The sequence below is a fragment of the Podarcis vaucheri genome, assembly GCF_965113315.1.
Source record: "Podarcis vaucheri genome assembly, chromosome: 1".
In the NCBI taxonomy this organism is placed as follows: domain Eukaryota; kingdom Metazoa; phylum Chordata; class Lepidosauria; order Squamata; family Lacertidae; genus Podarcis; species Podarcis vaucheri.
In genome coordinates this window covers 60455078-60481408 of record NC_138759.1, presented here as the reverse complement: position 1 = coordinate 60481408, position 26331 = coordinate 60455078, and the positions used below count along the sequence as shown (strand labels likewise).

At 43.4% G+C, this 26331-nt stretch overlaps 1 protein-coding gene across 5 annotated transcripts in view; it reads left to right on the top strand.

Moving 5' to 3' along the window:
* ANO1 (anoctamin 1) overlaps positions 1 to 26331 on the top strand; it is a 140728-nt gene that overhangs the window by 14766 nt on the left and 99631 nt on the right. For 2 of the 5 annotated variants that reach the window (XM_082224313.1, XM_082224314.1), the window contains exon 1: positions 3323 to 3961. The exons of 1 other annotated variant lie outside the window; for it this stretch is intronic. In XM_082224313.1, coding sequence (XP_082080439.1) covers positions 3916 to 3961 — 46 coding nt within the window. In that variant the 5' untranslated portion in view covers positions 3323 to 3915. Of the gene's footprint in view, positions 1 to 3321; positions 3962 to 26331 lie in introns of those variants that run through there. 2 more of the 5 variants (XM_082224311.1, XM_082224315.1) reach the window with 2 other exon arrangements.

Sequence of the window (26331 nt, the reverse complement as noted above, 5' to 3'; positions counted from 1 at the left end):
CATTTTAAACTGGGTTTGGATGCAGGTCTACTCCCTTTATGAAACACACTATCCAAACAGTATTAAGATTCAGGTCCCTCATTTTGATTGTAAAAGCTGCACCCCGACAAAGCACTGTGTAGACACACAATACAGGTCTCTACACAGCCATTTGCTATTTATTATATACAACTATTTGATTCTTTTTATTGCTTTAATAAAGTGAGGTAAAACCCATATATGCCACACTCAACTCCTTGGAGGAAGGACAAAATGCAAATGTGCAAAGTAAGACTATTCAGTGGACTATTGCTCGGCTTGTGGCAAAAGCAATATGGATTTTTGAATTAGTTGAATGCTTGTTTTGAAAGCTCTTGCAGCATTCCTGCTCCATAGGCAAGTGTCTCCAGACTGTCAGCAGTTTGCAGGAGGGATTCAAGTACATACCGGAAATTTGGGCTTATGGAATTAGATTTATTGCCCCAGTGTAACAAATCAACTTTTATTTTTTTAAAGGGGGCTGATAGCAGTTTGGAAAGTGACAGGGAAATGAAAAATAAAAGTGTGGGATGAACAAATGAAGAATGGGAAGATGTCTAAATACCCTGCTAGGTGCAAGCACACAAATCAGGATGAATACAGAATAAACACTCACTGTTATGTAACCACTCACCCCTTTAAACAAATAAGAATGACTACTCAGTAAAAAAAAAAAAAAGACTGGACATAGTCTGACAACCAAGTAAGTTTTGTGCAAAAAAATTATAATCAGGATGAATGCTGAATAAGCAGGTCATCTGGAGGAGCCGTAAATTGATAATATTTCCCACACTGCCTTATGATGTCTTATCTATGAAACTCGATACAGGAGATGCCTCATTCCCCCCCCCCCAAGACCTCCAAGTTCACTGTGTTCCAACTCCAGTAGGAGAAAAACAGTGAGTGGTAGGATCGTCATAGATCACACATTTTGAAGAGTAACCATTATTTGAAACATTTGGTATCTCAGAAGAGTGAATCTCCATAAATTATAGGAGATTCCATTTAAGGGATGTGGGGAGTCAGGAGATATAAATCCACATAGCCCAGATTTCTATGGAGCTGCAGAATTGTGAAATAAAGCAGCAGCGTTGCGACTGACAGCTCAGGTGAGCAGTGCCACCACACCCTGCTGTAGGGGCAACAGTTGCTGGGGTGGACATTTTTGGGAGGAAAATAGCACAAGGGGGAGAGACTTCAGCTTCCGACTTCATGTGCCATGGTTACGATCCACATGAGGCCCCTCCACAGCCTCTTATTCTGAAAAAGAAAAAGTGGCTGGTGCTCCTCCCACACCTCTAAAAGCAGATGCTGCCCAGCAGCAGAAGTCATCCCAGGTTCAATCCCTGGCATCTTCAGCTAGGGCTGGGAATGTCCGCTGCCAGAGAACCTGGAAAGCAGTTTCAATCAATGCAAATGATATTGAGCTGGATGGCCCAATGAAGTCTAGAGCGTGCAAGGAACCCAAAAGGCACTCGCAAATGTGACTGAAATGGAAACAGGTGTGTATGTGGAGCTAATGTGTCTTTGCTGGCCCCTTCCCATGTTTTGTTAGTCTAAAACACCTCAAGAGGATTTCACTCTCTATAATGGTTCACACTACAACGTGAGATGCCTGCAGGCCCCTATCTGTCTATAGTGTGATTCTGTGTGTTGTCAGTGGAGAGAATCCTCCTGCTTCAGTTTCCTACACCTCTGAGTTAGTGCTTGAGTATGAAAACAGCCTGACGCTGGCATCCGAAACTGCATCTGAGATTTGTGCCAAAGCACATTGCTCTGTAGCTGAGGAAGTGACTGAGCCACACTAACATAGATGGAAATAGGTAGCTCTAGATGGGATCTCGTCTCTATTCAAATTACTCTGCTCTAGGCCTTCGAGTGTTTTACAAGGAAGCTACGAGATAGCATTACCCTTGTAGAACTATGTGTAACACCACCTGAAGGAAGTTGGGATAGCAGCTGGGATTCCACCCCACACTGTTTTTTTATTTTAGTTATTGAATTTTAGTTACTAGGCTATGAGATGAGCGGCAGTTTTGGTGGTGCTGACAGCATGGTGGATGGCTGCAGAGTGTGGGAAGTTAATCCAAATGACAGCACATCATCAGGGTCACTGGGGAAGGAATAAAAAGATGGCTTCTTCCCTCACGTACTTATAAGCACAAAAGAAGGAGCCGGATGAATCAGAACAAAGGCCCTACTAGCCCAGGATCTTCTGCTTTCACAATGTCCAATCCGATGTTTCCGGGAAGCCTGCAAGGAGGGCCCCCGTGCAACATCACTCTTCCCACTGGTGACTTCCATCAACTGGCATTCGGTTTCAAATGACTCCAACAGTAGAGGCAGACATAGGCACTGTGATAACCTAATCCTCCATATTGGAAGCCACCATTACATCCTGCAGTATGGAACAGGGTGACTATGTGCATACCCCTTTTGTTTTTCCAGAATACTCCTTTGCACAATGCAGCTACCTGGCATTCTCTGGGATTTTTGTTTCTTTTAAGGGCTCACCCAGTTAAGTGTACAGCTGGGTGTCAGTTATGGTGGACCATGCTGGGTCCCTGGCATACGTCTGACCAATACTGATGCCAGGCACACTTGAGTAAGTCAACACAGAAAAGCAGGCAGAGGAGAAAAAAAGACATGCAGAACAGCAGAATAAAAAGGAATGTGAGACAAGAGACTGTCATTCTTAACTATGGAGCAGCACATGATGGCTGAGGTGCAGGCACATAAAAAATGTGTGTGTATAGAGTATATATATTCAGTCTTCAAGGTGCCTCTTAAGTTGCAACTGAGGTGTGTGCCTGTCTCTCCCCCCGCAGAATTAAGAGCCCTTTCCTAAGCATTCATTTCCCACATGAAGCACTGGCATAGGGTGGGTGAGCGGCACCCTTAGAAGCAGCCCTTTATATCCTCGGTGGTTCTCCATGGAAATGCAGACAGCCTTGACCCAGAAAACAGGCCCTGCGCTGGGCTCTGCGCTCCCCCACGCCATGCGCAAGTGACGCAGGCGAAGGCGATCCAAAGTCACCAAAAGGCGTTGTCCAACCGCCCAACTCCACGCGTCCAGCCTCGGTGGTGGCTGGAGGCCGTTAAGGCTGGGCTTGGGTGATAATGGGAACTCCGGCTGGAGCCGCCGCCGCCTCCACCCTTCCCTTTCCCGCCCTCCCGTCTTAAGCAAAGAGTTCGCGACGCTGGCCTTGGCGAGCGTCCTATAAGAAGCGCTCCTCGCGCCCCTGGCCGAAGGGGAAGGAGGCAGCAGCCCCGCCGCTTCCACCTCCAGCTTGGCTGCTCTTCCTCGCCGGCAGGAGTCACGTGGCGGGCTGCCTCTTTCCCGCTGCCTTTGGTCTCGGCGGCGGCAAGAGCGGGGAGAGCCCGGCTGGGAGACCAAGCGGCGTTGCTATTTTAAAGTCGGTCCCTCTCCCTTTGCCAGGGAGTTCCTCCAACCCCGGGAGCAGCATGAGTGCCAGAGCTCTGTGCGCCAGGCAAAGGTTGCACCCTTGACTTTTGTGCGTGCCCGGGAAAGCGGCGAGCGAGGTTTTGTGTGTGTGGTGTGGGTTTTTTTTTTCTCCCCTGAGGTGGGGGAATTTCTGCTGCCAAGGTGGGACGCTTCCTCAGTGCAACAGCCCACGCGCCGCTCTTTTGCATTGCTGAGGCTGCTTTCGGTTGGTGGCATCCCTGCCGTGATGAAAGAGCATGGGTCGGGCTAAGTAGAAGCTGCTGCTGCTACTTGGAGAAGTATGCTTGCTGCTCCCCAGACGGGGCTGCTGCAGCAATAGTGGGCTTGCCTCCTTGAATGAAACTCCTCAGGGGAGAGAAGGAAGGAAGGAAGGAAAAGATTCCGCCAAGCATTTCTTTCGCCAGGCTCAGCCTCCCAGACTTGGCTCAGAAATGGAGACGGATGGCATTGATCTTCACAGAATTCCCCGCGAGTCATGTAAGTGTGCTGGAGTTGGAATGGGGAAGGATCCGCACCGAGCTTGGACCTCAGGGGTGGCATTGGAAATTATTTCTGGAAAGCAAGTTGTTCTAAACTAAGCTCTCTCTGCCCCCCCCCCCATTGAGGAGGAAGGACCTTCGTAATAAATGGGAAATGACTGCACTGTTGGCAAAAGTGTACGACTGTCCTGACAGTCCTGCTAAGATAAAAGCACTAGCCGCCTTTTCTTTTAAAATAAAGGCAAGCACGGATGTAGGAGCTCATCTGTGTTTACTGTATTATCCCTGACTAGGTTTGGAAACCGTTGTTTCTGTCGTACTTCTGAGCTGCGGAAGAAACAACGTTTTCATCAGAATGTCTTTCTGTGCGTGTAGAAACATACAGATTAAATGCTGAAATGTATATAATGCAACTTGCAAAGAGAAATGCACAATGTTATCCATATAAATGGAAGAAGCTACATTGGTGTTGCTCATATGGTATTGTCATGGTATTTACTTTTGGGATGATTGTGAAGTGGGATTCTTAGTGTTTGGGGTAGTGTTTAATGTTTTAAGGAGCTGTGTTTGAGTTTTCTTTACAGTTGTTCTGTCTTGAGTATGTGTGCAACTTGATGAGGTCCAGAAAGGTTTTTGTGGAAGCTATCAATGACACTTGTTGTGAGTATGGTACCTGGTATAATATAGATTGGTAACTTCTTAAAGGAGTCAGTAGTGTGGAAATTACATTAACCCATGGGAAGACAAAATGCTTCTGTGTTAATGCAGCTGTGAAGCATCGCTAGACATTAAAAGTCGAATAGTTTGAAGAAGAGGGTTTGGAAGTTTCTCCAGTTTCCCCTTAAAAATAAATCAAGGGCATGTTGGATGCATGCACATTTTTAATGCACATCTTTCAGTGACCATTTCCTATACAAGTTCCAGTTGCTGGACAACACATGACATAACCAGCATCCACTGTGTGGCTCAATTTTCCTTTTGATTTTGTGGGTGTTACAGAACTGCGCTATTAAACTGGAATATGTTGCAACACATGACCGTCCAACTGAACTGTATACAAATGAAGTAATTTTAGAATGGCACAGTTTATAAATTCCATGCTTTGTAATCAAGTTGCCAAATCTGACTGTTTGCTTCTAAGAATAGTATAGGGAGCCCTTCTCTCTACTCCCTTCTTTAAATTCCCATGAAGTAGCAATATCTTGAAGCTGCTTATTAAAACAGCCAGATATTGAACTGGAGTTCAGCCCAAAGTGTTCATCAAATTTCTCACCAGCCAGAGTGTCTGAGGCTAGAGGGAGCAGGGGGCGGAGGAAGGAACACTTAGGAAATTAGCCTGATATGAATCTGCTGAGCTATATACCAACATACTGCTTATTCGCTCGATATTAAGTATTCACCGCTAACATATCTGTATAGAAGAGAAGGCCAGCTTCATACTAAGGTTCAACATGAAGGAGAGCTTTTAAATCAGAAAAGATCAGGCAACACACAGGAAGCTGGCTATCATAGGTTAATTAATCAGTTTGAAGGGTCAGTTGATAAATGTACTGAACAATCATTACTCATGGGGCATGTTGTTTGTCTGTGGTACATACCTCTCCACTAGAGAATGAGCAAGTAAAGAACAGGTATTTAACTGATCATTAAGCACTAGACTTGGCATCTACCTGATAAAATTAAGGGCTAGTGTCCATATAGAGCTGCCTGCAAATGTTATTTGCATTTTCTTCCTCTTTTGGTAAATTACCTATCTGCATGTATATCCACAGATCTATAGATACATGAATAATTAGATAAGATATATATCATGCAAATCCATCATACACGGATTTCAGTATCAAAATGTCTCTACAAATGTTCATTATTTCTTCTGTTCACCAGAGAATCAAAGTCAGAACTGTATGCATATGGTTAATCTGTGGAACATACTGCCATGGGAGTTTGTTGTTGAGATAAAACTAATTATATGTGTGCATTTTTAAAGGGCTACTAATATTCCTTCATGATATATCAGTGAATATTATACAGGTATCATGGCATGTATTCTTATTACTGGACTGCACTAAAATCTTAAGAAATTCGTACGCTTTATTCACCTTTGGACTAATAGAGCTAGGTCAGACTATTGCTCTTATTCTCTAAAGCCATGCTTCTCTTAAAATATTTAGAAATTCTAAACAATGGCTCAGATCCAGACTTAGTCATGCTTAGGCTCAACTCACTGAAATGAATGGGACAGACTTAAGTCCCATTGATTTTAGTGGGTCTAGTCTAAGCATGACTAAATATTGATCCAACCCAATGTTTCGCAATTACCTCTATATTTTAATTATACTGGGAGTAAAGAAGCCCTGGCCTTTTTTGTGCAGCAGTTGTTGCCTCCTTTAAGCTCCTGTTCTTCGATGGCTACAGCAGACCTGGGATTTGGCAAAGATAGAGGGAAACTGGGTTGGGGAGGCTTTGTGCACTCCATCAAAGGCAAGCAAACTTGCCCAGCCATAATTCTAGCACTAGATTTCCTTTTATTTGAACTCCATAACTTGCTTGTTATCTGGGTAGCCAGAATTAGTATGCAGAAGGGTAATTTTTACTCATCCAAAAGCAAGCAAAAATAAGAAAGAAGCTAACTGTATTTTGTTTCAAACCTTGCAAGCAACAAATGCCTCTGGGGCCATTTCCCTCAAGTGCATCAGACCAATATAAATAACGACATGGTCCCTGATTTTCTACTAAGTCCTTGGCTACTTTTGACTGTGGTGTCCTGCCTTCTAGGGAGACCTTTAATCTGAAATGTGCAGCAGTTCTGCTGCCCATTAAAAGCCTTGAAGAGCCTGGTATCTAACAGGTGCTGGTCAGCAGCTCTTTTCCTCTTACTCCATTACTAGGAAGAGAGAAGTTGCATCTTGTGGATTTTTTTCTGGGCTACTCAGATTTCTTAAAGGGACAGGATTTCCCTTTTTGGAATACAGTCAGCTCCTCCCTCCGAGTCATTGGCATTCTTCTTTGTGAGTTTGTGGTTTCATTAGGGGAAAGAATGAATGAGATAACTGATTGCCTGCTCTGTCATGGACTTTCAAACTCAGACATGTTGTCCTATGAGGCAAGCAGTACTGATATTTCCAGCAGTGGCTTTTGTTGACTTCCCTTTTGTTTTGGTTCCCACCCCACCCACCCAAATCTTGAGCTTGAGTTTATGTGAACTACCAAGTGGTGGCAGGGCAGAGTCAGCTTTGAAACGGGCAGCATTAATAAAACATTGTTTTGTTTCTATGGGAACTGCGTTGTCCCACCAATTGGTATACAGAGGATGTTATCGCAGGACGGTAATTCTAAGACTTTTTAAAAGCCCCACTGACTTTTCATGGGACTAGGTGAGATGGGCAGCATGAGGAGCCTCATGCTCCTCTCGCTACCTCTGCAGACGTGCGCCGATGAAGAGGAGAAGCTGGTCTACTACAGTGTTCTCCAAGGCTGTTAAGAAACCTAGTCAAATGACCATCATTGAGATGGATAAGGTACTTGTGGAGCAAGGACCCATATATTACATTTCCATGAATGCTGGGACCAGGGCCGTCTTTACCTGGGGATGCAAGGGGTGCGGGGCGAATTCTGGAGGTTGCCAGGCACCCGCTGCTAAAGCTCTTAACTATCTACCTGTTATGAAATAATAAATAATTTTGATCAAGCTAGAAAAACAAAATACATATATACCTAGGTATTGCCGAAATGTATACCTACTGTTTCACTAAAGGACTTTCGACTTTGTCAGACTCAACGATGGCACTTGCCATTCACAACAAGAGATAAGGCGTAAGCGTGGTGTCTGACATAAGCATAATAAAAGTTAATTTGGGGGCTAAACTAAATTTGGGGGCGCTGGGCAGATCTTTGCACCCCAGCATATGCTAAAGACAGGGCTGGCTGGGACACAAACTTCCAGCTACTGCAGGTACAGCATTTCCCCTAGCAGTTATTTACTTATATTGGGGGAAGGAAAGGGGTGCTCTCGTTCTCTTTCTTCCCTTTCAGCCACTGAGAACTCTACTTCTTCATGTGGAGCTCGGTACTAGCCTAGTTCTTTGGTGTGGAAAATCTATAAGGAGTTTCAGATGGCAGCCTCAGAGCATTGAAAGAACATGTAAGAAGAATTTGTGGGTTGCGTGTGGGCTAGTCACACCACTGCCATGCACAGTGGCCACGCTCCTCGCCATCCAAGCATTGCTTGCACAAATATCGGCACATAGTGGTCTTGCTGATTGCTCCAGGATCCTTACTCATGTGGAGGAGCTCTCACGCCAGCAGAAGACACTGACAGTATGGGTGTGGACATGGCTCATGCTGGTAGTAGAAGGTGGAGCTAAATCCCACAGCCTCCTTCACATGTTCTTTCAGTGTGTGGCAGTGGGTGCGAGGGAGGGTTGCCTAAATTTCCTTTGTGCCTGGGCTGTAACCGTTTCATATTGCAAATATGAGCTGACATATTGGAATGTTTGTGTGTTATATATATTAAGGGCTGTCACTCCTGCTCACTCTGCTCGCCAATCCCTCCTACCTCTCTTATGGGATAGCTAGTCTCATATCACTAGCAAGCTTAAGTCCAATTAATATATGAAGGGGTTAAGACCATAGGGTAAGCTGTCCTGCCAGGCTTACCTCACCGCAAGGAACCATGTAATCAGGCCTATTGTTCTCTCCCAAGCTCAAACCGCATGGCTCTTGCAAGCCATTATTCAGTTCCTATACCAACAATTTAGCAACCTTCACCACTTTGGAACTAAACTAAGTTTTGCTGCCTGTGAAACTTTTCTGACTGATGTATGGAAAAGTACATGAACTTAACCTTTGAAGAGTTTGTAAGTAAATCATTTTTTAACTTACCAAATGTGTAGTCTTTTCCCTGTGCCGGAGAAAGAGGGAAACTTTGGAAATAAAGTTTTTAAGAGGATAGTTTTGGAACTCTCAAAGGCACATATATTTTAAAGCTCTTCTACTCTTTACTTTGCTGTATATTTTGTGAAACACTGCTGAGGTTCTCTCGCCAAAGAGTACTTGCCCCAAACCTGGATCTTGCCATCCAAGGAATTCTCATTTTAAACCTATTTTTTCCTTGAACCACACACCCCGTTACACCTCACTGCAGGCATGTTTAATGAAGAGGTAGAGTCACTTCACAGCACCCCCGTCTTCATTAAATAACTCACCTGGGGCTTTCTGCTGTTCCTTATGCGGCACTTGCCATAGCTGCCTAGTAGCTCGGCTATTCAAACTGCAGAGCATGATACACTTTACATTTGTATGTATATAGGAAGATATATTAACTGCTGCACTTGGGAAAAGAGCCCTTGCCTACCCTTCTCCCTGGTTTTCTAGTTTTCTGTGTGCAGATGTCTGGTCCCCCCCCCCAAAAAAAATATGGAGGAACTTCAATTAACTGCATCTTCAGTCTGAAGTGGTATGACGTACCTCAGCTTTGAAAGGTTTGGTGTAGGATCTGTTGAAAGCAGAATGCTCTTTTGGTTCATGGTGAACAGTCCTTGAAGGCATCACATTCTTTCCCCCTACCTTACTCTATACAGTGGTACCTCGGGTTAAGTACTTAATTCGTTACGGAGGTCTGTTCTTAACCTGAAACTGTTCTTAACCTGAAGCACCACTTTAGCTAATGGGGCCTCCTGCTGCTGCCGTGCCGCCGGAGCACAATTTCTGTTCTCATGCTGAAGCAAAGTTCTTAACCCGAAGTAATATTTCTGGGTTAGCGGAGTCTGTAACCTGAAGAATATGTAACCTGAAGCGTATGTAACCCAAGGTACCACTGTAATGGGATATTTCCTGGGCCAAAATAATGATATGCCAGTTCTGGATTAGAGCTTTCAAGACCAAGCCTGTAGTTTTATCTCCATTTTCCCCATTTCTGCACTTGGTAATACCACACCTATTTCCATTGCAAATTAAAGTGATGAAGTATCTTGTGCTAATAATTAATCAATAGTGACATGAGACTAATAACCACTTTGATTTAATTAGGCTCCTCTCCCGTCTCTGAAGCTAACAGGCATGCACGTCATTAACGTTATATATTCATTTCAAATAATAACCTATTCATATATGGAGATTGATGCATGTTCAGCACAGCACTACTGAGGAAGAACTTGCCTGCATTTTGTTCGGTAGGATTTATTTTCTTATCAAACTTTTCACAAGAATGTAAGGAGAGCGCTGTTGTATCAGACCAAAGGTAAAGGTAAAGGGACCCCTGACCATTAGGTCCAGTCGTGACCGACTCTGGGGTTGCGGCGCTCATCTCGCTTTATTGGCCGAGGGAGCCGGCGTACAGCTTCCGGGTCATGTGGCCAGCATGACCAAGCCGTTTCTGGCGAACCAGAGCAGCGCACAGAAACGCTGTTTACCTTCCCGCCAGAGCAGTACCTATTTATCTACTTGCACTTTGATGTGCTTTTGAACTGCTAGGTTGGCAGGAGCTGAGACCGAGCAATGGGAGCTCACCCCGTCATGGGGATTCGAACCGCCGACCTTCTGATCAGCAAGTCCTAGGCTCTGTAGTTTAACCCACAGCGCCACCTGTGTCCCATATCAGACCAAAGGCCCATCTAATTCAGCATCCTGTTCTCATCGTGGCCAACCAGATGCCTATGAGCAGCCTGCAAGCAGGACATGAGCACAATAGCACCGTTTCCCATTTGTTCTCTCCAGCAACTGGTATTCAGAGGTCTACTGCCACTGCTCCTGTAGGTAGCATATATATCCAGCATGACTAGTAGGCATTGGTAGCCTTATCTTCCATGCATTCGTCTAATCCCCATTAAAACCCTCTAAACTCCTTCCACCACAACTTGCAGGGACAAAGCGGGTTCTCCTTCAAGGAGAGCACGTGTTGCTGTGGGAGCAACCATGACACCTCCTGTTGCTGGGCGGGTTAGTTCGGATGGCCACAAATTTGATTGCCCCCCCCCAATGTTGTTGGGGAAAATTGATGGTTGCAATTTTATTTGATTGATGGGGGTGCTATATATGTTCCCTGTGTGCAGTGTTGAGCTTCCTCTTTTCGCTGCGCACATCGGATTACCCGCCCACCCTCCCTTTAGTTAAGGTTTGTTTGCGCTGACCTTGCTATGCCTGTCATGGGGTCGTCTGCTTTGGAGCAGAGACCTGGTAAGAATTTTACCATTTGGCTGATTGGCTGGGGCCATTTGGGTTTGCCTACTGCATAGCAAGTCGTCACAACTTGTAAGTCGTCACAACTTGTAAGTTGCGGTTAGGCATTGGTTAATTTTTTGGTTGGTGGAGGGGATGTGGTTGGCTGTGCCTGCCTCTCCAATGCTGCTGCAGCAAGGGTATTCCGTTAAAGGAATCCAGGGGCTCCCCATGCTTTTGTCCGTATCCCTGACAAAGGGCTAGGGCCACGCAAGAGCCCCAGGGAGCATTGGGGGAGAGGGGAGAGCCTGGCACCCAGCTTTATTCTCTCCCCAAAATTGTTTACCCTTACTGACTTCTGCAGGGGTGTGGTTGTCAGTTCTGTTCCTACCTCCAAGTGGGAACAGATAGTCACCAACCAATGGCTAAGCAACCACGCACATACTGTAATTCAATAAAGATGTGGCCAAAATTATGCCAAAAATCAAAACAAAAATGATGTGTGAACCGTGTTTTTATTCAGGGGTGTCTTGGGGGTCCTTGGCACGCAAATTCCATACTTTAATTATGTACTCTGTGAAGAAGGGATACGTTTTTGTTTGTCCTGAACCTTCCGACATCCAACTTCTTTTGTTGACTGGGTTTCTAGTACCACGGGGTTTTATGCCTGGGTAGGTTATTAGCAGAGCTAGAAACTTTAAAAACCTGAGGGGTAAACTAAAATACATTGTTCTAGGGTGTGGGAATTAGAAATATTTTTGAGATTTGTGCAGGCATAGCATCTAAAAAAATATATGAGCATGATAGTGAGGAATTGTTGGGGGGGGGGGAGTAGTCTTCATTACAAAAACAAGAAAGCATCAACTGGCCCACTAATAACATTGGGAAAACTGCCCAGTAAAAACATTGATAAGTTGAAGAGGGAGAGATGTGTTTTTTCTGTTTTTATCTCTGGATCTTGGAAATTTAAGAAAACAAGCACACTGTGGCTTAGTGTAACTGGGGAAAAATATGATTCATTTACCATATTTGCTTTTATTGGTCCTCAGAAACTGATCTTCAGGAAACAAACAAATGGGAAGGGGCGGAGGAAACCGTCCAAAGGTTATAATAGACCGCTATTTTTAACTGACTTTGCAAAGAAGAGATTCTAATTAGTGCTGTTCTGAAATAGTAAGATACATTTCATGAACTTATTTTTAATGCAAAACTTTTTGGTATTTCCCATCCTCTTGCAAAAGAAAAAGGAAAAAAAAGAAACGGGGGGGGGGGGCTGGTGTCAGAAGAATTAATGACTTCCCTGTCCCCAAGGTAACAAAGTCCGTGCTTCTTCATCATGATCCAGTCATGCATAGTTGATGAGTTGGGGCAGAACATGGATGAGTTTGGGTATTTAGATGTGCACCTGAATTTACATTCCATTATTAGTAATGTTGCACTGTTAGACAACACCCACATTTTGGCTGCATGTGTGGATGCAAATGTCATACATCTGCAATGCATTTATTTCTATGGGATATTCATTGAAACAGGTATCATCAACATTAAGAATATAAGAAGAGCTTGCTGGATCAGGCCAATGGTACATCTTCTCCTGCATCTTGTTGTCACAGTGGCTAACTACCAAGTAAACACCAAGTGTGTGCTGCTTGGGAGTAAGTTCCACAACTATGGAGTCGTATCCCAGAAGGCCCTATCACTCATGGATCTTGATGTCAAGCCCCTGAAGACAATTCTCCCCTCTTGAAAAGAGCAACTTTCACACCGAAAAATCAAACGTGACGATGCATTCTAATCGAGCATTGTCAGCGGTTTTTGTTCTATAACCCTTATTATCCATATATTAGGCAGCTTGCAGATTTGCGTGTACATGCGCGTGCACTCAGATACACATGTATCGGCATGATCTCTGTGGATTCATTTCTCTAGCTGTCTGGTTTCAATTGATACATAACATCAGTTATGGCCATCTAGAGAGCCTTCCTTTTCATAAGACATAAACAAACAATTTAATTTAGAATCCCTTAATATATTTTGATTCTCTCCTGGGAATCATGGACAAAAGTCCCATGGACAGATGTGGGAACAGGTTGCCAGTGATCTGGGAAAGGGAAACTCTGGCCTTGCAGTTGTTGCACATTGACTTTAAATAACATCTGCCTGCTGCATAAGTTTAGAGGGACAGAGAGAGCAAGTATTTCACCCATGTTGTGGTGCTTAAATGTTTATCAGTGTAAGATTTGTTTTATATATATATATATATATATATATATATATATATATATATATATGCAGGTTTTGGTGTCTTCGGGTGTCTTCCCGTGTAAGAGTCGGGGTGTCTGTGCGACGTTTCGACGAGGTCTCACTCGTCATCTTCAGGCTCGTGCTTTCGGCTTCTTGTTACTGGAACAGAGCAGAGTCTGGTGTTTGAGTTCCTATAAATACTGTTGAGGGGTGTGGTGTATAGCCTCCAACGTTCTGGGCAGAGAGGAAGTTCCTAGATTAGTGTGCCTTTTCTTCTTTTGTTCCTTAATTACTTGAGGGATATCTTGGGTGATTTCATGAGTGATATTATGAATACCACTGGGTGGGTCATTAAGTGTAGATTAGTTGCTAAAGCTTTCGTGTCTTGACCTCTTGAGCTTGTGAAGAGTTTTTCTGAGAAGATGGCTGTGCTGCATTTAGTTGTGCTCTGGCTTGGCTTCGTGTATAGGGGCGAGCTGTGGTTTTGTGGTCAAGACACGAAAGCTTTAGCAACTAATCTACACTTAATGACCCACCCAGTGGTATTCAGAATATCACTCATGAAATCGCCCAAGATATCCCTCAAGTAATTAAGGAACAAAAGAAGAAAAGGCACACTAATCTAGGAACTTCCTCTCTGCCCAGAACGTTGGAGGCTATACACCACACCCCTCAACAGTATTTATAGGAACTCAAACACCAGACTCTGCTCTGTTCCAGTAACAAGAAGCCGAAAGCACCAGCCTGAAGATGACGAGTGAGACCTCGTCGAAACATCGCACAGACACCCCGACTCTTACACGGGAAGACACCCGAAGACACCAAAACCTGCATTCCTGTACCCGTGAAAATCTACGAAAGCATATATATATATATATATATACACACACACACACACACACACCTCTCTTTTAATGTATGTTTTTTATTTGTATATTTAATGAATAATGTCTACTGTAAACTGCTTTGAGATCTTTTGTCCTGGTAAGCGATATATATACACACGTGTTAAATGATCCAGAAATGTGTGCCTCCTATTCAGTCAGTTCTAGCTTTTTACAGTCTTCCCATTTCTTCAGAGTACAAATGTTGTTTCATACACAGGGTAGAATGAAATAAACATATTGTGAAGATACAGAAAACTGAGAGAAAGTTTTCCAGTTCACAATGGTGAATATTGGTTATCTACAATAAAGTAGGTCAAAAAATTGGACTAGTTTCCCTTCTTCTGATGGAGGAATCTGTCTACAGTGAGATGTGCTATTCTACCTGTAGAGAGACTCATTTCATCAGAAAATGACTCCTTCCTCACAAGGAGGAAATGTCTGGATCCAAGCCAATATAATTCAGGAATAAAATATAGGCAAAGTAGTCTCTAAATATAAAGACATCATCTCAGTAGAGGAACAAGCTTTCTCTGGAAGTTGTGGATTTGGCAGTCTGATTTAGATATTACAGGCCCCACATGGAAACCACTGAAAACCACTTCCATGTGTTGATATTCCACCTTTGTGGGAGTGGTGTTTGAATGTTGGTTATCAATTACCGGTATATTCTGATTAACCCATTTCTAAGAAGAGCCTCCATTCCAATGTTGCAGATACATGTGGAGGCTGGCATTGTATAATGACTGTGTTTGGTCTGGCACAGTTGGTGTTTTGCATTCAAACATCATGCACTTCTCCTTCCCATGGTGAAAAGATACAGGGATGCTCTTCTCAATAGCCTCCCTGCAGAAGCTATTGCACTTGGACAGTGCAGTCGTCTACATGTCTATTCAGAAGGGGCTGCCACTGGATATGTATTGCCCGGGTGGGGAACCTGTGGTCCTCCAGAGTTGCTGGACTCCAACTGCCCTTCACTCTTGACTGTTAGCTATGTTGATGGGCCTGATGGGAGTTGTAGTCCAACATCATCTCAAGGGCCACAGACTCCTTATCCTTGATGTATAGGATTTCAACCTTGACCTTTGTTTCTGTCTTTTCTGGGAGGATCCCATCACTTAAAGATAGAGTAAGTATGTTTAAGGGACGTGGGTAGCGCTGTGGGTTAAACCACAGAGCCTAGGACTTGCCGATTGGAAGGTTGGCGGTTCGAATCCCCTCAACGGGGTGAGCTCCCGTTGCTCAGTCCCTGCTCCTGCCAACCTAGCAGTTCGAAAGCACGTCAAAGTGCAAGTAGATAAATAGGTACTGCTCCGGCGGGAAGGTAAATGGCGTTTCTGTGCGCTGCTCTGGTTCACCAGAAGCGGCTTAATCATGCTGGCCACATGACCCGGAAGCTGTACGCCGGCTCCCTTGGCCAGTAAAGCGAGATGAGTGCCGCAACCCCAGAGTCTGTCACGACTGGACCTAACGGTCAGGGTTCCTTTCAGTAGATTATTCTGAGATACTTTCTTTTGTAATTTTATTATTCTGTTTATTTTAATTTCCTGGGCAGCCTCTTTTACATTGGCACCTTCAATTGTGTTTTGCAGTGGGCGGCGGGGAAGCATCCTGCATTAACAGGTCTCTGAGAAACTGTTGCTGCCTACTATGCTTGAAAGAGAAAGGAGTCATTAGGGTGACTCTCTTAGAACAGATGATAAACATGGATCTTTTAGCTAGCGCTCTAACAAGTGCCTTGTTTCCTAGCTTTTAATCACATGAAGTGTGTCTTGAGTACCACTATGCAAGTACTGCTGCTAACATTAGCAGTCATAAGAAGTGAGAAGGTAACCACACTTCACACTGTTTTCCCCTTTCTTCAGAAGTGCATCCTAGAGTCACAGTTCTCAAAGAGGAAATTCATAGGGCAACTCATGTTCATTCCTATTGACCTTTCTTTCAAAAGGCGATTTAGGCTTATAACTGGAAGACATTTACTTTAAAAACATCTTTCCTTCTGCCCTGACAGGTTTCCTATAAATACTGTTTTGGATCTAGGCTTATGTTAGCTGTGGTTAGTTAATATGGGAATAAACATTTCATATTGATTTCAATTAGGCTAAATTAGTCTGGACCCAACCCGTTATTTTTTTATGTTTCTTAGAGCACTCTTATTTTGATTGGACATTGTGGGATTAGGATGGTTCTATGCATTGAATGAATGAATAAATGAATGAATGAATGAATGAGTGAGTGAATAATTTTTTGGGGAAAGGAAGGCTTGCCTTTTTCTCACAACAAGATACCAAGGTAGTCTGAGAGAATCCAGCCTTCTGCGAGGTGCCTACCCTTTGCTTTTGGCTTCTGCATCCACTTAGAAGCCAGCAAAGCAGCAAGCTTGCTTTTGTGTCAAGTTATTGCACCCATTCTGCAGGCTGTATTGCTGGGCCCTAGCTGTTTATATGTTTGCTGCCACCTGCAGCGTAGATGGATGAGAACAGGTAGGGAACCAAATTCAGGTGAAATATCTGGTACATGTGCACCATAGCAAATGTACATCTATCCCCTTTCAAAACTACATCGGGGGGAGGCATTCATTCAGCTTCTTTTCTTAGAACCGAGAACCCTTCTTTAATGTCTGTTTCCATCTGGTTAGACTCCGCTTGAAGCCTGTTTTCCTAAATCTTCCTGTAAATTTGCATTCATGTACTATGCCAGCTCCGCTCTCATTGCTCCACTCTCATTGCTGCCTTCTTTCAAAAGTGACTCTTTTTTCATTTATCACATCTTTCTTGTCAGTGGGCCAGATAACCCAATGCTACCTAAAACTCCTCCTTATACACACATTACGTCAGCCTTTCACTATATATGATTTACAAGTATGTATATGGATTACAATTATTTATTCTCTCTGTGTATGTTTTAAAGAAATCTTAATTCTAAAAAGTAATAGAAAATGTGAAGGATCCTGCAACAATTCATACCTATTCATGGTAATATTTATTGTTTGGTCCCAATCTGAAGAAAGTCACACCAAATTCCATTGAAGCTTATATTAGTTGTGATTACTATATTTGTATAGGCCAACCTATAGCATTAGTTCTCTGAGCAGCTCTCCAAAACAAAAACAAAAATATTAAAATACAATATCCTAAAAATAAATCTCAGCACATTTGTTGTTACCAGCAGAGGAAGAGAGTAAAATCAGTTTAAAAGCACAATTATACAGTGAAACACAGAGTAGCCATTGAGACCCTAGATTTGAAGATCACACATTATTTTAAAGGCCTGGGCAGCAGGGGGAGGAACCCCCTGAAAAAGAAAGTGATAGAAGGTTGAATCCACTCCCTGGCTTCTAATGATCCATGCTTTTGAAAATGAACCTTACTCCTAATAGTGATTAAGCTGCCTTGATCTATTAATATTAACAGTCTTAACCAAAGTCCATTGTCCAGCTGAAGAAGGAGGACGACTGGTGTGAACAGTGTTACACCCCCCCCCCCAAGATCTCTGCTGAGTGGTAGCAAGATTCCAGGGGTTTCCAGGCACTCACCAAGGGTTGTGTTTCCACTGGAAAATCAAGGCACAGCAGGGTCTGCAATGTCTTAGAAATATAGTTTATTCACACATATTTACACCTGGAGCCCTCAGTGGAGAACATTACATTCCAAGAGGGTCTCTCATTGCTCCCCTCATAGCTTCAGCAAGCTTGGGTCCAGAGCAGCAGCTAGTCATGGCCGCTGGTGTCTCAGTGTAGCCTCCTTCAGCCAGCGCCATGTGGAGTTCTCCTCACTTCATCCTTCTGGTTCCCAGAATGTCTTGCCAAAAAACCTCTGTGCAAGAGGATGCTCGATTTTCCTGCAGTGATACCACACACACACACACACACACACACACACACACCATTATCCTGGCATCCTCCCTCTGTGCCTGGTAGAGGCTTCTGCCTGGTTGATGACATCCATTGAAGGGCTAATGACTGGCTGCCAGCATCATTGTTTCTTCAGCAACCCACCATCACCAGGCTGGCCTGATGATGGAAGTTAGCAGGTGCTGTTCCCTTCCCTTGTTAAATTCAGGAATCAATGAGTTTGCTCAAACTCTGACAACTTCACTGAATATAGAGATTATTGGGATTTCCCCCCCCCCGTCCCAATTCATAACAATATATTTGCAAAGGAAAGTGTTAATAGGTCACTAGCTAATGACAGCATGACTTATGGTGGCCAGGTATTAGAAACACATGTATGAGGCAACGACTGAATACTAGTATCTTAAGATATGGTGTGAAACTAACACAGAAACTGCAGATTGTTTGGGAGCCAGGAAAGGCCAATCATTTTGTTGCAGTATGTAACAGATGCAGTTGTTTGTTTTTATTGCATAGAGATAGACAGAGTTTCTAATGATGGTTTCATTCTCATGTCTAGCTTGGCCCTTCGTTTGTTAGTGAAAATTGCTTTATTGCTTAATATAGCTGTTGGCAGAGAATCTTCTATCTGGCAAGGAGAAAGCAGAGGATTCTCTGCATTCTGCGCTTGAGTCTGAAGCCAAAAATAAAATTATGAGTTGATGATCAATGGCAAGCTCCCCCCCCCCCCGTAAAGCAAGTGTGGAGAACCTTTGGCCCTCCAGGTGTTGCTAAACTACAACATCTCTGGCCATTAGCCATGCTTGCTGGGGCTGGTGGGAGTTGTAGTTTAGCAACACTTCTGAGATGGCTCAGTCGGTAGAACATGAGACACTTATTCTCAGCATAGCTGTCAACCGTCCCTTATTTGGCGGGAAGCTCCCTTATCCTAGCGCCGTGTCCCACTGCTGTCCCTTATTGATGATATCCCTTAAATTTCCCAGATTTCAAAGGAACCAGCTCCTCTCCCTCCCTGCCGGCCAGGGAGGAGGGAGGCTCCAACTGTGTTGCTTGGCTGCCCAGCCCGCCCCCCCTCCGGCCTCCTCTCACCAGCCTTGGCCCCGGGAGCCCCTCCCTGCCGGGACTGGTGGGAGCCTCGGGCCCTTCTGCCGCCATCCTCCTCGCGGCCGCCAAACTGATCTTCTCTGCCTGGGGCCTCCCCTCTGCCCATCGCCGCCGCTGCTCCTGCTAAGCCATACTGCGGCTGCACACCGAAGGACCCGGATGAGATGGGCAGCCTGGTGTGGCCTATGAATTGCTGAGGAGCCTTGAGAGGAAAGCGAGGGCAACCATAGAGAAAGCAGTTCAGAGAGAGGAGGAGGCGCGGGCAGGTGTTCCAAGGGCTAACCATAGAGGGGGAAAGTGAAGGAAGGACCGCAAGCGCTTCTCCCATAGATTTGTAGTGGTAGACTAGCGTAGATGGTCTGATCTGTGGGTTTACTTCGGGCGCTATTTCCCCCCTCCCCTTCCTCCCGCCCTGCCTGATGCAACTGAGAGCTGCAGATTGAGCATGAGAAAAAAGATACAGAACTGCAGCAGCATCTTCATAGCTTGGACTTCGTTTTGCGCGAAAAGTGGTTGCTGCTTGTAGTTATTTAATTGCAGTATTTCATCAGCTGGTGTCTTGAGCAGCAACCTCTGGAAACGAAGGGTTAAAAACCGGCGCTGCTCTCCAAAATTATCTGGTCCCTTTTAAGTTCATATTTCAGCTGGTTGTCTAAAATCCCTTATTTTGGCTGCTGATCCCTTATTTTCAAATCTGTAAGTTGAATCTGTAAGCTATGATTCTCAGTGTTGTGGGTTCGAGCTTCATGCTGGACAAAAGATTCTTGCATTGCAGGGAGTTGGACTAGATGATGCTTGTGGTCCCTTCCAATGCTATGATTGTATGAATACCTGAAGGGCCAAAGGTTCCCACACCTGCTGTAAAGTCATGTTGAGTGCCTGTGTTCATAGGTAATGTTTAAGGCATTTTTCATCCATGTAGCATGGTTTAGATGTGCCAGAAAAATACCAAATAAAAATCCTGTATTCCACAGCCTATTTCCAAACATTGAGATTCAAATGTTCGGGGGCTTTCAGGACGATTTATAATGAGGGTCAGAATAAGGACGGGAGAAACATTTTGTTCCTGCCTTATTAAAAGTTTCCCTTTATTAGAGACATATAGAGTGTCCTGTCTGTTAGTCAATTTAAAAACAAAAACACTGCGCACACAGTGGGGGCATGTTTGCTATCCATGTCATGGGCTACAGGGCCTAGCCTCAGACTTGCACTATCTCCAAAGTATAAATCAAGGATAGGGAATGTATGGCCTTCTTGATGTTGGTGGTTGGTTTGTTTGTTTGTTTGTTTGTTTGTTGCCGTTCTCACCCATTTTTTTATTAAATTCAATCCCAGAGCAGAATGCTCTATAACAAATGTAATACATAAAACATGATTAAGCTGCATAACATTTAGTATTTCACCAAATGGTGTTAGACTGCAACTTCCATCAGCCCTAACCAGCTTGGCCAGCAGTCAGGGATGATTGGACTACAGTTGCCCCGATCATTGGCCAAGCTGTCTTGGGTGGATGATGTGGATTGTGGTCTAACTAAATCTGGAGGATGGCAGATTCCACATCCCTGGTGTAAATTGTAATGGGAATTGGTAGACCCATCTTCTCAGTATAGGTTATTAATCTGGGAGGCAAGGATGTTCAGGTCTACTAATTATCACACTCCACTGCTTAGATAACCTTGAATTACAGGCTGTGAATGAGCTCTGAGTTGCAAGAAAATTTGAGTTCTTGAGGGCATTCCCCTGCTAAAGCAATAAAATGAAATCATATTTTATTAATTGTTGTATGCAATAGACTGACAATACAATGCAAAAATTGCACTAATGGCATTGATTCCAAAGCCAAGCCAATAAAATGCCCATAAAATGAGAAACAGATAATCACTCATAAAAAGATAAAATTTAAATATGCATAAAGGAGAGGTCCTTAACCTCAAGGTAGGTCATACTAAATATATTAAATGTGACGGAGTTTCCTGTTAAATATCATGTTGCATCAAATCATGTTAAGGTTGTGATCCAAAGCAAGATACACTCCACTTTTGCTCAATGGCACAAGAAAATTGAACACTGGGTGCTCCCAAAGGCTTGCCCTGTAAGAGCAGGATAGAAATAAATGATAGCTCACTCCAGCTTACAACCTTTAGTAGTGATTGCACACTCTTAATGCTTTCATCCATAATACTTCTATTAAAGAATAAGATTGGTTAGTTGTGAAGGAGAGGAAGAGAGGTGTTTAAGGAATGTGTAGATTTATCACATTAAGTAACAGATTACTTAGCTGTTACTTAATGTTGTAACATTACTTACTTAGCTGTTACTTAATTTTGTTGCTTAAGTAACAGAAGAAGGGGGACGACAGAGGACGAGATGGTTGGACAGTGTTCTTGAAGCTACGAACATGAGTCTGACCAAACTGCGGGAGGCAGTGGAAGACAGGAGTGCCTGGCGTGCTCTGGTCCATGGGGTCATGAAGAGTCAGACACGACTAAACAACTAAACAACAACAAACAGCTTAAGTCCCTACATATACAGTACATGACACAGGACTAGGAGGCTGGGTACCAGTGCTAACTTGTAACAGCTGTGGCCATGCTTGACTTAATGACACCTATTAAGTCATGTTTTGTGAATCTTGGCAGGACCATTTTGTTCAGTGTTCAGCTAGCCTTCGTCACTCAATGCAACAGTCGCTGGATGGACAGACATCAGTTATTCGGTTGTGCCTCTCTAGTACAGTGTGACCCGAGTACTATGGTAGAACAAAATATTAGAAAAGTAAACAACACACTAAATGAAAGATGAATGCTAACATATGTAAACACCACCAAAGTTGAACTTCATTTTTTATGGCCACACGTAGAAGTGTGATGGGTGAGATTTGCTGTGAACAAAATACACACCTTTGTTCTTTTACAACACTTTTTGGTGTATGTAATTTAAAAATCCTCAAATGTCATTTCTTTATGATTATATTTTACACCCATTATTTATAATGACATTAAACAAACTGCACAATCTGTCCTAAATATCACTGAGGTCAAAATTTTCACCAACGATGCCTTTTATTTTCTCCCATCCCTTGCTGGAGCAATCACCACACCTTGCTACTCACATGTTTGTGACTCGATCAAATTCCTGTACAACAAGGAAAGCACATGGGTAACCTTAATTATATCACTAGGAGCAAGTGTTTGATATGAGAGGAATGAATGACTCGTTTTCAACTTTCCCACATTCTACTTACCACACTGTTTGCTGTCCTCCAGACAGTCCGTAACCATGGGGAAGAGGGAAGTGCTATTACAATTTTGAAAACCAGCTACCATGTTCCTTAAGAGGAGGGTCTGAAACAATATTTGCAGAGTACACATCTTTCAGATGATGTCGTTGAGTGAAATGAGCATGTACATCTGGTGAGGGGAGCAGCATTGTGGAGACAACCCCTCAAATTTATGTGCATTTATTAGAACATGTACCCCTATGCATAGGTGTAGGGCACAGGAGCTGTAGAACAAAGATGGGAAGCCCATGCAGCCCTTAGTGTTTTGAGACCTGAGACCGCCCTTTCCTTAAGAGAAGAGAACTTTAGAAGTGCAGCTTCAGTTGGATCCAGACTTGAAAAAGCCTTTTGTAGCTAGACAGGGAAGTGATCCCCCACCAATCCTGCTTTCTCATTCAACACTAATATCTGAAAATAGTCTCTGTGGAAAGGACACCTCCTTACAGAGCACATAATTGCTGAAGATGATTGTAACCTGCACTAAGCTCTCATCATAATATTCACTAGAATATCTGTATAAGCTCTATAATGTGTGTGGGTTGGTAATGGAACTTATTGCTGCAGTGTTTCCACACACCCACTGCCCTGTTTTCATTTAATGCAACAGAGAGTCTCAGTGGAACGAACACCTCAATACAGGGCATGTAATTGCCGAAGGTGGTTGTAACCTGTGCTAAGCTTGTGCAATAATCATGATGTGTAATCGGTGGAAAGGTTTACCATGTGAATGTTTTGCACGAAAGAAAGTATAATATACCTATCGCTGGCTAAAAAGAAGGCTTACAAAATCCCTTGAACACAATAGTGAATTGCAACACAGCTCACTGGTGCAAAATGCAGCCTTTGAATTGCCTGGAGATATGACTTCCTGTCTGTTTTGAAATATCTGCATCCTATGATAGAAGGCGCGCAGCACTCTTATGTGTACAGACAAGGGATTAAAGAAATTTAGACCCTCTCTCCTAGAAGTATATACAGCACTGCTGCATACCCTCTGACCTTGTGTGTCTTGCAAGATAAATAAGAGTTCTCATCCCTTCTATCCATGCATTCCTTCTGTTGGCTTTCCACAATGCAGACTCTTCAGGTTATCTGGTACGAATGGTATGTACTGTGTCTGTGCAATTTACTCTGCTACAATCTCCTGTTCGGGAATCTGTTTCTTAAGAAAAAGTCACATTCTCCTTTCCCACATAAGAGCCATAACTTTGGCCATGGCCTTATGGCTGGATTACCATATTTTCTGATAATTCAGTAGTTTGAATTATGCTCCTGAGCAGAGCATGCTCATTTCAAGATGACACATCAAAAGGAAAGGGTGGAGATTAGGTTTGTCTGCCTTGGTTTAGTGACTTGTACTGATAGTTTTGTTCTCTGTATTCTGCGGCTGTGTATTTTCCACTTTCCCAAGTGGTGAAAAGTTCCAGGGGCAGCACTATACCTGGCTTTGGTTTCCTTTTGATGAGAGAGAACTGGAAAGTTACGAATTATGATTTATTGTATTTATTGAATTATTTATATGTCATTTTTCCAAACAAGGCAGCTCACAACATTAAAAAGCTTACTTTTTTTTAAAAAAAAACCAACAACACTGAAATAAAATAAACAACATTTAAACACCATCAATGCTCCAAATATCAAGCTTCAAGTTACTTGAAAGTGAGAACAACATCTCCTGGTCCGTAACCAAATTTACAGCAATTGAGGTCGAAAGAGAGTGTAGAAATGAACTTCTTGAGATAAGAAAATCCACCATCTGGATAGCACTACTGAGTAGATCCTGTCCTGATGGTGGACCACATAAGAGTTCCTCACCAGAAGGTCTCTGTGGACTGGTGGATTCATCCAGGGCTAGATGGTCCTTTAAATCTCATTGACTCAGTGTTTTTGTAATATTTTCTTGACTTACAAAAAGTAGAGCATAAGTAGTGGCCAAGAGGTACTCGGCTCCACCACCGCACTACACACATACAGCATCTCCAGAGGGAGGTCCAGCCTCTTGTAGAAGCCTCCCTATCACTGCCAAACTGAGAACTACTGTTTCTCTTTCACACACCATGGCATCTTGGTTCTGCTAGTATTCCCAAGCTGCCCTAACCTCACGGCTGCCCTGCCGCACTCTCTCAACCAAAATATTATCACGCTGCTTAGGACCGAGCATTCAGCTGTCAATTTAAAAAGAGAAAAGATTTTGTAAAAAAAAAAAAAATCTGAATCACCAAAAGCGAAATAGCATTGTGTATTGTCAGCATAAAAGGCATGAATAAACCCTTTGGAACAAGTTTGTGAATACCTTTGATTTCAGTGACAGATGGCATAGAAATAATCTCTAGGCCAATATATTTAATAATGTCTTGCCCTGTGGCCGCAGGTAAATGTAGCATGTGAAAGAAAAGTGAATTATTGGTATGCAAGCAGAATGTCTAACCAGTTTTCTGGGGTTTTGTGCTGATGTTAGCACAGAAGAAGATTTGCAGCATTATTTTACATTTGCTGCCATTATCGGTAATGATATTTGGCAAGTGGCCGGGGCTAAGCTTAAATGCATTTTGCCATGTAAGCTGAGTCAAAGGCACTTCATTCAGAGGATGATGTAAGCTAAAGACTTTTATTTTCTTTTACAACTGTACTGTTGGATTAGATTTTTATTCCACTCAAACTCTGACAAAATGTTTTATTGTGAAGAGTTGCATGCAGAAAAGTTAGAATATAACATAAAGGCTAAAATTATCTATATTTGTGCATTCCGCAAATTCTGCAGTCCTGCCCGTGGTGACATGGAATACCAAAAGGGTTCTTGTACTATGGGCATGCTGTTTTAGCTCCAGAGAACCACACTGCAGGGCAACAGAAGAACACTGTCATTTGCTGTAGCAGCACACATTGAACAAACTTAAGGCTGCAGTCCTAGGCATTGAGCATAGTGGGACTTATTTAGGGTGGTGCTGTGGGTTAAACCACAGAGCCTAGGGCTTGCTGATCACGTCAGCGGTTCAAATCCCCGCAACAGGGTTAGCTCCCGTTGCTCGGTCCCTGCTCCTGCCCACCTAGCAGTTCGAAAGCACGTCAAACTGAAAGTAGATAAATAGGTACTGTTCTGGCAGGAAGGTAAACGGTGTTTCTGTGTGCTGCTCTGGTTCGCCAGAAGTGGCTTAGTCCTGCTGGCCACACAACCCAGAAGCTGTATGCTGGCTCCCTCGGCCAATAAAGCGAGATGAGCGCCGCAACCCCAGAGTCGGCCACAACTGGACCTCATGGTCAGGGATCCCTTTACCTTTAATGACACATAAGATTACACTGGGAGTCTCTAGTCCAGTAGTAACGTCTTATTTAAGTGTTATCATCTTAGCAGCATTACAGATATCTTTATTGGGAGCTCACTTGTATCCACAGTAAGCAAAGTTCCTCTTCGTATGTATCTACCGGTTGAGTACCTTAAGAGCTAAAATTATCACCCAAACTATTATACTGAATTTGTAATGCAAATACTGGTTAATAAGGGTTTACATTATGGATTAGAAAGAAATACATGTGAAGATTAGGAAGTACATTACAAACCTTAACTAGCCTCTTGTAGAAGTTCTCTATTTCATTTCTTGTACAGAGCTTAGAGATGTTTGTAACAGGTGAGTTTTGCACCATCCTAAAAGAGAGGAGCAGTTGCCATCTTAGTCGGAGAAGGTCACCACCCCACAGCCTTGGGGCAATTGCAGTAAACAGCCTTGTTCTTTTTTATAGCTGTCCTCATTCATGTAGCATAGGTTCCTGGCACAAAGCTAATCTGTAGAATGCAAACAACAGTGAAGCTGCTATGGGGAAAGGCAGTCTCTTAAGATATGTTGGCCTCC